Source organism: Triticum urartu, chromosome 2A, assembly GCF_056163025.1.
Source record: "Triticum urartu cultivar PI428250 chromosome 2A, HENAU_Tu73, whole genome shotgun sequence".
Taxonomy (NCBI): Eukaryota; Viridiplantae; Streptophyta; class Magnoliopsida; order Poales; family Poaceae; genus Triticum; species Triticum urartu.
The window spans coordinates 225899738-225910515 of NC_141874.1; the positions used below are offsets into that span (position 1 = coordinate 225899738).

General features: G+C 47.2%; 1 protein-coding gene across 3 annotated transcripts; it reads right to left on the minus strand.

The window, feature by feature from the left end:
• Window positions 1–2148: 2148 nt before the first annotated feature.
• Window positions 2149–10649, minus strand: LOC125541404 (uncharacterized). Of its 3 annotated transcripts, none has more exons than XM_087539789.1 (12): window positions 9956–10649; window positions 9691–9819; window positions 9112–9204; window positions 8456–8535; window positions 8188–8301; window positions 4498–4571; window positions 4284–4360; window positions 3483–3566; window positions 3304–3396; window positions 3107–3214; window positions 2941–3015; window positions 2149–2672 (listed from the first exon to the last, which is right to left on the minus strand). In XM_087539789.1, the coding sequence occupies exons 1-12, from the start codon at window positions 10229–10231 to the stop codon at window positions 2301–2303; spliced, it is 1575 nt and encodes a 524-aa protein (XP_087395915.1). In that variant the 5' UTR covers window positions 10232–10649; the 3' UTR covers window positions 2149–2300. The 3 variants fall into 3 exon arrangements, with proteins under 3 accessions (XP_087395915.1, XP_048560784.1, XP_087395916.1); XM_048704827.2 differs by having other exon boundaries at window positions 2932–3015; XM_087539790.1 differs by lacking the exon at window positions 2941–3015.
• Between the last annotated feature and the right edge of the window lie 129 nt (window positions 10650–10778).

Sequence of the window (10778 nt, forward strand, 5' to 3'; positions counted from 1 at the left end):
ATCTATAATTTATAAAGTATTCATGTTATATTTACAACATTTATATGCGGTGCACTTTTATATTATTTTAATGGACTAACTTATTAATCTAATGACCAGTGTCAGTTCCTATTTTTGCATGTTTTTGGTTTCGCAGCAAATCCGTGTCTAGGAAGGTCCAAATACGATGCCAATTTTTAATGATTTTTTCTGGACCAGGAAGGACCCTAGAAGCTTCCGAAGTCGACGAGAAGATGCATGAGGAGCTAACAAGTCCAGATGGCGCAGCTTGGAGGGTGGCCACGCCACCTGAGCTTGTGGGGGCACCCGGGACCCTTTTGACGTAATTCCAACGCTACAATTTCCTATAAATACTGAAACCCTCCGTCGTACCCTCAGAATGTTTTTTCCGCCGCTACAAGTTCCTGTTTCGTGGCGATCTCATTTGGAGGCCTTTTCCGGCATTACGCCGAAGGGGGAAGCCATTGGAGGAGGCCTTTTATCAACCTTGTTGTTCTCATGGTGAAGTGTAAGTAGTTCATCCTCGGGGTTGAGGGTATGTACTAGTAGCTATATGTTCAATCTCTCTCTCTCTCTCTCTCGTGTTCTTGATGGATTGGACCTTGATGTATCATGAGCTTTATTATTGGATCTTATGATGTTCATCTCTCTCCATCCTTTTTGTGGTGAATTGAGTCTTGCTCTTTGAAGCTTCTTTATGTTGGATTGAATATTTTGGATTTGAGATCACTTGATGCATGTCTAGTAATGAACTTGCGAATACCCGTGGTGACATTGGTGTACTCTTAGCATAAAGGTTGAATGACATGTTTCATATGGTTTTGTCGTAGTACGATCTCTAGGGCTATCCTTGACACTTTGGGGGTGGTTCAATAGATTGATTGTAAACACAACTTTGAGGTGGTTTGCAACCTACGCGATTTCATCATGCTTTCTCCGATAGAATAGAAACTTTGGAGTGATTCTTTGCCGCACTTTGAGGGATTACAATGATGTTCAAATATTTTAATGACGTTGAGAGTTGGCACTAGTGAAAGTATGAACCCTAGGCCTTGTTTCCAAGCATTGCAATACCGTTTTTACTTGCTACTTTACTGTTTTATTTATTCAAATTATAAATATAAATTTCTATCACCCATATCACACATATATCATCATGTCTTCGCCAAACTAGTGCACATCGTATGATTGACAACTGTTTTGGGTATGTTGGGGATACATGAGATTTCTTGTATTTAATTACAGAATTGTTTGAGAGAGAACCATCTTCATCCTACACCTTCCACGAATTGATAAATTTTAGGTCATCCACTTGAGAGAAATTTGTTGATGTCATATAAAACTCTGCGCTTGGAGGTCCAACCAAGTCTACAAGAGTAAAGTTGCGTAGTAGACATAAAAGGGCCAGTCGATAGCCTCTTTGACAATTCGCGGAGTGCCGGTCACTAACATTGAAGGGGCCATCACGACAAGCGGCGGTCGGCAGAGGGAGAGTCGCGATCCGTGGAGTGCTGGTCACTGACATTGAAGGGGCCATTACGACAAGCGAAGGACAGGGGCTGGCGCTAGTGGAAGATCCATCGCAGCGGACACGACGATCGAAGACAAAACCGATGAGTATGCACTTACGAACTCACAAAGAGGGTGTTATGAACTTATTCATTAAAAAGAGTAATTGACAGGAAAAAAACTACCACTTTAGAGGTATCGGTTCCAAAAATCTACCACTTTTAAATTATTGACTAAAATCTACCATAATAGTGCCAAATACTACCACTTTTAGTTAATAACCGGTTTAGACGATTTATAAACATGTTTATGGCAGGCGGGACCCACCTCCCATGGCTGATGTGACAGGAAAGTCAACTCTGTTTATTTTGACCATTACATTTGCCATTATTGTAGGTGGGACCCACCTGTCAATTTTATTAAAATCCAAGCCCAGCCCGGTCCAGGAATTTTGGTCCGAGCTCGGGCCGGGTGGTCGGGCTGGGCTGCCATGCCCGGGTTTACGTTGGTGACACTTTGCAATCAAACAAGCAAGAAGAGAAACATTTCTTAGCTGGAAAGTCGCAAAACAAAACTACATTAGCAAGGCACCATTTGCAAGGTTGCTGGAACACCTGCTACGCTTCAGGGCTGTGCAATTTAAAAAGCAAAAAGAACAAGAAAAACACGACTGCGAATCCAGTGACATTGGATTGCGTCATCACTGGACAAGCATCATCCTTTCTCGTTATAAACACTATCTCACGGAATTCATTCAGAATAAATTGGCGGAATGTTGCCCGCAGAGATTGCTACCGCGTGCACTTTGCTTTTGCCATTTTCTTCTTCTTCTTCTTCACGGCCTTGGGCCTCTTTGTCTGCCGTTTTTCTCTCTTCTCTTCTTTCACTTTCTTCTTCATCTCCTTCCGAGCAGCCTTCCTCTCCTCAGGTCCCATCTTGGGAGTACTTTGCAACGACCACTTATTTTGCACATTCACTGCGTTATGTGGCAACTCTTCTTGCTGCTTTTCATCACTACGCGTGTTTCTTTCAGCCCGCACAAATCCTAGCAATGGCTGGTTATAAAGCTTATCCGCTGGTGGCTCATAACCCAAGAAGGATGGGCCTTGCAACATTGACATGTTGGCTACATCAGCCTCACACTGCTTCATATAATCCAACGTCTACACAAGGAAATCAAGTGAATTATTGTTAAACCCATCCGGCTAGTCCAAACATGTATAGGAAAAATGAAATTAAACACAGACTTCCTGAATCCTATGCATTAAACCCACTGATTAAACCCAACAAGAGGAACATCATCCATCTAAGACTTTGATTCATGAGTACCACAACATAGTAAGTGCAAGTTTGCCTGCCAGCAACATCTCCTAACTAGGAGGCTAATCATTTATGGCAAATATGAGCAGATGACGGTTCAACTAATCTTACCTGCACCATGACTGTTGGAGATATTTCATCATCATTTGCGAGTATATCTCCATTCTCCAACATCTTTTGCTGAACCTGTGATTAATACAATACAGCTAACCCATCAGATTCTTCTTTATCGATGATGCAGCATGCACCATCACCAATTTATCTTCATTCAACATACCTGTTCTAGGTAATCGTCCACATCGTCATCCACAATGTTTCGATCAATCACAAAATTAATTAGATCTGTTACTGTCATGACACCAACACCTCGTTTCTTAAAGAAGTCCTGCACAAAATGTTGCATATATCAGACGTATCAATTTATTAATTTATTAATATACACATGTGTGGTGCTCTATCCAGCTTTTCACTTACAGAAACATGCAAACAATCTTCCTTTAAGAAGTCCAACGCCAAAGGGTGATCGAGGTCAACTGATTGCGAAACATCAATGATATGTAAGTGGCCCTGCACAACAGAAGAGGGATATAAGAACCGGTTTTCTGGAACAATGGTAAGATTACTGGAAAAAGCTCAAAACAGGTTTCAAGTACCTCAAAATAAAGAATGTTATATTCACTCAAATCGCCATGGACCAGCTTGCACTTTTGGTAAAGTGTCCTCATTATCGTAACAATCTGAAAACATGGTGCAGTAAGTACGTGAGAAAACTCAAAATGATATACAAATACTGCAATCAAGAATGAGAGATATCATATGTCTTGATTCTCTTAACCCAAATCTAGTGTATGAAAAAATCCATAATGATAACATTCTCAAAAAAAAATCCATAATGATAACATTAATATAATACACATCAGCAACAGAATAAATGAAAGCTAGAGCCTGGGACTACAATGTGAATAAAATATCATAACATATATTTTACACGAGGACTTGTGGAAATGTAAATGACCACTATAACAGGTGGAAGTACAAAGCCTCCTAAAAAAAGTTATATTTAGAAAATATTGACCATTCTTCAGTCCAGGAAAACTAGACTGCTGTCACGTATTTGCATTGTAGGACTTCACTAAATTTTTAAAGTGCAGACAAAAATACGACCCCAAAAGGTTTTGTTGTTGTTGACTAAAACATGACCCGACAATTGAGGAGTGGGGAAGATAAGTGCAACGAAAATAACATTAAGAAGTTTGTTATAGCTAAAAAGGTTCTTGTATCATCACGGCATCACCATCCCTTGCAACAAACCATACTCCAAATGTGAATTATGATATATATGCTAAGTTGTATAAAACGGATATTAAGTTCCAACTTTGAACCATCCAGTTGGACTATCAATACAACAGGTAATGGTTCGGAACACTGTTTTGACTTGTCATGTACGGATGTACCTCAAAGTAAGCTTCACGCAGCTTGTCATCCGACAAAGCAGCATCCTTAAGACGAGGAGCCGCCCAACCTCCTTTCCCTGAAAGATAACCAAAGAATTTGTATCAGAACATATATCAACTATACTTTTATCCTGCAAGCATGATAAGCATGTTTCCAACTAAAAATAAATAACTACAAATATACCATTGTTACACAAGAAAGTTGTGGAATTACCTATGAATTTCATCACCAATACATGAAGCTTCTGGAGCAATGGTTCTGGGCATCGAATTTTAGCTGCTCTCACTCTGTAACGAGGGTTACAGAGAAATAGATGGATTCAAATACTAGAAAATTATAGGAGAACAAGAGCCCCGCCACTTTGCAGGCCGGCCCCGCCACTGCGACGCGTGATGCTGCGCCCTCGTCCACCCCGTGGCCCTATCTGAGCTGCATGCCAGCCCCTCCTCGACTACGCGGGACGCGGATCATATGGTCCCACTCATTGCGCCTTCGCCCCATCCTGCCGCCGCCATCGGGGACGCTGACTTGGGCTGCCCCTCCCCGGCGGCCCAGGAACCCAGATGCATATTGCAAAGGCCCACGCCTCCTGATGCTCATGCCAGCAGGCCCGCTCCCCCAAGCCCGTCAACGCTACAATCCATCCCTGTGTCCCATGCGCCTCAGATGCGCAGCGCAGGGCGTTTTGCCACGCCGGTTTCCCGGAGATCATGGTGACCTCGTGGCATTCGGTGGATGACGCCGATCCGTTCCGGCGTTTCAAACGGCGCATGCAGGCCACAGCGCGTAAACTCACCAGCTGGAACGCGCGTTCCGTTGGTAACGTGCGAGACCAGCTTGCGATCTCTCGCGAGCTGCTGCTCCGCTTCGACGCCGCACAAGAACAGCGTGCCCTATCACCGCATGAAGTCTGGCTGCGTCGTCAGATCAAGCTCTCCTACCTTGGCCTTGCTTCCCTTGAGCGGACGATCGCCTGGCAGCGCGCACGCATTGCATCTCTCAAAGACGGCGACGCGAACACTACGTTGTACCATCGCCAGTGCACGTACCGCAAGCAGAAGAACTGGATCCATGGCATCTCTGTCGATGGCACCGTGCTCACTGATCCCAGCGACATGGCCGCGGCCTCATTCGAGCACTTCGACAGCCGGATTGGGACGGACGTGCCACGTGACTGCACCATTGACCTGTCGCAGTTCATTGAGCCCTCAAACCTGAAGGACCTCGATGCGCCATTCAGTGAAGATGAGATTTGGCAAGCCATCAAAAGCTTGCCGTCTCGCAAGGCGCCCGGCCCGGACGGCTTCACCGCGGAGTTCCTCCGCTCCTGCTGGCCGGTCATCAAGCACGACCTCCGATGTGTCTTTGACCAGGTTCACGCGCTGCGTGGCCGCGGGTTTAGCTGCCTTAACCAGGCGCTAATTACGCTCCTCCCCAAGCGCGCCGATGCCAATGGCCTGGGGGATTATAGGCCCATAAGCCTAATTCACATTGTTGCCAAGGTCCTGGCCAAGCTGCTTTCGCTCCGCCTAGCCCCCAAGCTCAACAATCTTGTCAGCAATGTCCAGAACGCGTTCATCCCCGGCCGAAGTCTTCACGACAACTTCATCCTTGTGCGTCAATCCGCGCGGCTTTTGCATCAACTTGGTGCCCCTCGCGTGCTTCTGAAGCTTGACTTGGCGCGGGCTTTCGACTCCGTCTCGTGGCCTTTCCTGTTTGAGGTGCTGCGATGCCATGGCTTCGGCAACCGCTTCCTTGATTGGATCGCCCTTCTCCTATCGTCGGCCAGCACCAAGGTTCTCCTCAACGGCAACCCCGGACCAGCGATTTGGCACCGCTGTGGACTGCGCCAAGGTGATCCAGTTTCCCCGCAGCTCTTCGTCCTGGCTGTCAATATGTTGGGCAGGCTCTTCCATCGCGCGATCGAGCTCCGGGTCATGCAGCAGCTCCACCCGCCCCGCGCCATTCCTACCATATCCCTTTACGCCGACGACGTAATTCTCCTATGCCACCCCTCGCCGGATGATATTGCGGCAGTGAAGGAGATCTTGCAGCTCTTTGGGCGCGCCTCTGGCCTGCACGTGAACTTCCAGAAGAGCGCTGCGGCCCTCATCCGCTGCGACACCATGGACGCTGCTCATGTTGTCGCGCACCTGGGATGCCCCATCGTCGAATTACCGCTCACTTACTTGGGCATCCCGCTCACGCTGCGTCGCCCCACTGCTGCCCAGCTCCAACCCGTCGTCGACAAAGTCGCTGGGAAGTTACCCTTCTGGAAAGCTTGGCTCATGAACAAAGCCGGCCGCCTTGCCTTCGTCAAGGCGGTCTTGAGCGCGATCCCCATACATCAGCTACTTGTGCTTGCGCCGCCAAAGAAGACCATCAAACTCTTGGAGAAGATTGAAAGAGGATTCCTCTGGGCTGGCCGCGCCGAGGCCAATGGTGGCAATTGCCACATCAACTGGCGGCGCGTCTGCCGGCCTATCCAGTTCGGCGGCCTCGGCGTTCACGACCTCAAGCGCACCGGCCTCGCCCTTCGCATGCGGTGGCAATGGCTCAGCCGAGTTGACAATAGCAGGGCCTGGAGCGGCCTTGACTTGCAATTCGCGCCCGAGGAGCGCGCGCTCTTCTTCGCCTCCACTACCATGACTATTGGCGATGGCCAATACGCCCTGTTTTGGGAGGACAGATGGATCAACGGGCGTGCGGTCCGCGAGATCACGCCCCTCCTTTATGCTCTCATCCCCAAACGACGTCGCAAGTCCAGAACTGTTGCGGACGGCCTTCATGCGAACCAATGGGCCACGGACATCCACGGCATGATTGGCATCCCGGAGATTGGAGAATACCTACGCCTTTGGCACATGCTCGCCGAAACTGCCCTCAGTGACGCACCAGACCGCATTCGCTGGAAGTGGACCGCGAACGGCGAGTATTCCGCCAAGTCTGCATACCTCTCCACTTTTCACGGCTCCACCAGATGCCAGGCTTGGAAGCTTACATGGAAGTGCTGGGCACAGCCTAGGGTACGCTTCTTCCACTGGCTTGCCAACCTCGACCGGTGCTGGACGGCCGACCGCCTAGCGCGACGCAACCTGCCGCACCCACAGCGCTGCCCACTTTGCGATCAGGCCCCGGAGATGATTCACCATCTACTCCTGGAGTGCCCTTTCAGCCGCGTAGTGTGGCACGAGATCTTCTCATGGCTACGCCTCTCCTGCCAGCTGCCCACTGATGATGCCACTCTCCACGACTGGTGGCGCTCTGCAAAACATGACACCCCTAAACCTATGCACAAGGGATTGGCCTCCGCTGCCTTGCTCGTCCCTTGGATGATCTGGAAGCATCGCAATGGATGCATGTTTGAAGGCACACCACCGTCGGTTACCTCCCTAACTGCTAGGATTAAGGATGAGGCCGCACTACGGCCCAGAGCTGGAGCCTTCAGGCTCCGGGCTATCTTGCCACAGACATGGGATGTTCACTAGTGTGCCTGTACTCACCTTGTAAATCTGCCTCCTAGGAGGATTGTACCAAACCCCTTCTTTTCAATACAATGAAACGCAAAAGTCTTTTTGCATTTTCTCGGAAAAAAAGAGATTAAGAAGTGATAGACTATTTTTTACCAAAAAAAAGACAGCCCGGTGCACGTAGCTCCCGCTTGCGCGGGGTCCGGGGAGGGTCTGACCACTTTGAGTCTTTTGTACGCAGCCTTTTCATGCATTTCTGCAAGAGGCTGTTTTCATGACTCAAACCCGTGACCTCGTGGTCACAAGGCAACAACTTCACCAGTCGCCAGGGCTCCCCTAACTAACTAAAATTAAACACAACAATAATAGCTTCCTAACTTCTAGAGTATAAACAATACGAAATTATGAATAAGGCATGAAAAATATATCCCACCGTTTAAGATTTCTCATTTCCTTTTCAGCCCAGGTCTTAACCATTTTCCGGGGATTATGCTTGCAGTAACCATATCTAAAACGATAATCTCCTTGAATATATCTGTCTCTATCCCTGCAATAAACAAATGTCATTCACGCATTTTCAGATCAATTTTTTTAACAAGTACGGAAAGGATAAAGAGCATATCAAATGACACACTACTGCAATATGTTTCAACAAGAATCTATAGGGGAGCAACAAACAAGTGTAAAGAATCAAATCTTACTTAAATACAAGGACAGAGGTTTTATAGACTTTGATTGCTAGCTCCTGGCCATCTATCTTTGTTGCATGATAGACATTTGCCTGCACAGAAAGAGGATTAATGTTGAATATGGAAGTAGATAATGCCCAATCAGGAAAACAGATAACTGAAACCAGCAGATAGAGCAGCATTCTCTTTATTCTATTTACCAAACAAGGAGCTGGTATTTCATTTATTAATAAGAGAAAAGTATATTTTTCGTCCCTCAACTCTTGGCAGAGTCTAGATTTGGTCCCTCAACTCCGAAACCGGACAACTTGCACCTTCAACTACTAAAACCGGACAAGGTTCGTCCCTGGACACGGTTTTGACCGGTTTTGGTGTTGACTTCCCCGGTTTTGACCGTGTTTTGACTCAAATTCGTGTACTTTCTTCGAATCCATTTATTTTTTCAGGTCCACATACCATTTTCAAGTTCACGTGCTTTTATTAAATCCGCGCAAGTTGTCCGGTTTTGAAGTTGAGGGACCAAATCTAGACTCCGTCGAAAGTTGAGGGATGAAAAGTATACTTTTCTCTATTAATAATGTTCTAACGCTTTTAAGTCTGCAGCAAAGAGAAATACATAGATCGAAGGAAATAGTTCAGTAGCACATGCACTGCATGTTAGTGTTTACCTCCTTTCCTGTAGAAATGCAGCCATTTATATTATTGAAAGCACCACCATTCAACATCTTGAACAGAACCATGCGTGTTCTTGGGTCAATGGCCTGCATATAAACGAATTACTTCATTGATAAAGATATTAGATAAATGTAAAGTAACTGATACTTCACTAAGCATCAGGAAGAGCATGGTTAATGCTTGTATAAGAGAAGAAACTTCTACCCCTCAGCCGTATGTACAAAAAAAAGATAATTAACGTGGTAGTCAGGCCTAATGAAAAACTGCAATCAGCAAAATAATTCAGGAAATTTCACTTAAGTAGCCAACATTACTCTAACAAAAAGAGTTGGTGACTCATGGTGCCATTTAGATCATACATATAGCTGGGAATTAAACGAGTTCTAAAAACGTGAAATAAGAAGATACTTTCTGACCAATGCAAGCAGACTCTTGAAACGAATGCCAGCTCGATTGGAAGGGAATGGAACGGTACATCAGGATTATGCAGGATTGCAAGTGCATGCAGACATGCTCAGCTCCAAAAGGCATAGGACAGAATAAATATCACTTAGCAGAGAGCATTTAAAGACATGTTCCACCGTAGCACGATCGGCCTTCTCATGGTTCCTTGTTTTGCCAATTGCTGTGTCCCTTATGCTGTCCCTGATTGCAGTCGTTACCGAATTTGACATCCCCACGTTCATTCTACCTTCCCACTCCTAAATAATACGTACAAAATCCATCACATAAGATATTGAACACAACGTACCATAACACGAGACTGTAGACATCATATACAAGCAAATAATTCACCACGTTAGGCTCTATATAAGGCGAAGAGTTGAAGCTGCATACCTCCAAGGGCGTGGCCCGCATGTGGGAGGCGAGCCTCTGTGTGCGGTTGGAGAGCGGCTGAAAAGGGCGGGAGAGCACGCCACCGTGGGCGTTCGGCCTCCGCGCCACGGCCACGCCTCCGACGGTCGAGAAGGCGGCGGATGGCCGGGCTGAGCCATCAGGGCCCTCAACGGCGTCGAGCCAGTCCAGGCCATCGCCAACTTCGGAGTCGGAGACATCTTCCGAGACGTCGGACTCGGACCACTCGTCCGCAGGGTCGAGCTCGACGTGCACCATCTTCGACGACAGAATGCTCGACCTTCACCGAAGTCTGTGCCTTGCTGCTATTCGCGAGCCACCGCCCACGCGCAGAGTCGCCGCCTTGCCGCTGCTCGCCCGCAGTGGCGTAGCCAGCCCAATTTGCCAGGGTGGTTCGGTAATAAAAATATATACACAAATTATATTTATTTTAAAAGAATTTTTTTACTACACTATACACAAAAGCTATGGGGGATTTCCAGGGTGGTCCATGGACCACCCTGGCCATCCCCTAGCTACGCCACTGCTCGCCCGCCGCCGCCGCCGCCTCCTTGCCGCTGCTCGCCCGATTGATGGCTGGTGGCCGGTGTCTGGTGGGCTTCTCTGTTAATATGGGCCGTGGGCCAACTACTTCGGTTCAGTTTCTTCGGTCCTTCGGTTAGAAAGAAGTCCATTTTTCACCCCCAAATGCGTCCCAGGGACAGATACCTTCCTGAACTCGAATTTGGTATAATTTTCACTCTCAAATCTTGGGATAAATCTCCTCCTTCAGTGGTTTTGCTTCCGATTTGTCAGATTTTTTACG

What these genes read in the sequence shown, in the direction of transcription:
- LOC125541404 (XM_048704827.2), bottom strand. Translation starts at nt 10,231, where the DNA reads ATGGTGCACGTCGAGCTCGACCCTGCGGACGAGTGGTCCGAGTCCGAC. An exon ending in ATCGTGCTACGGTGGAACAT is followed by an intron (nt 9,205 to 9,690) that starts GTCTTTAAATGC and finishes GTTTATATGCAG; the next exon opens with GCCATTGACCCAAGAACACG. An exon ending in ATAACATTCTTTATTTTGAG is followed by an intron (nt 3,397 to 3,482) that starts GTACTTGAAACC and finishes TCTGTTGTGCAG; the next exon opens with GGCCACTTACATATCATTGA.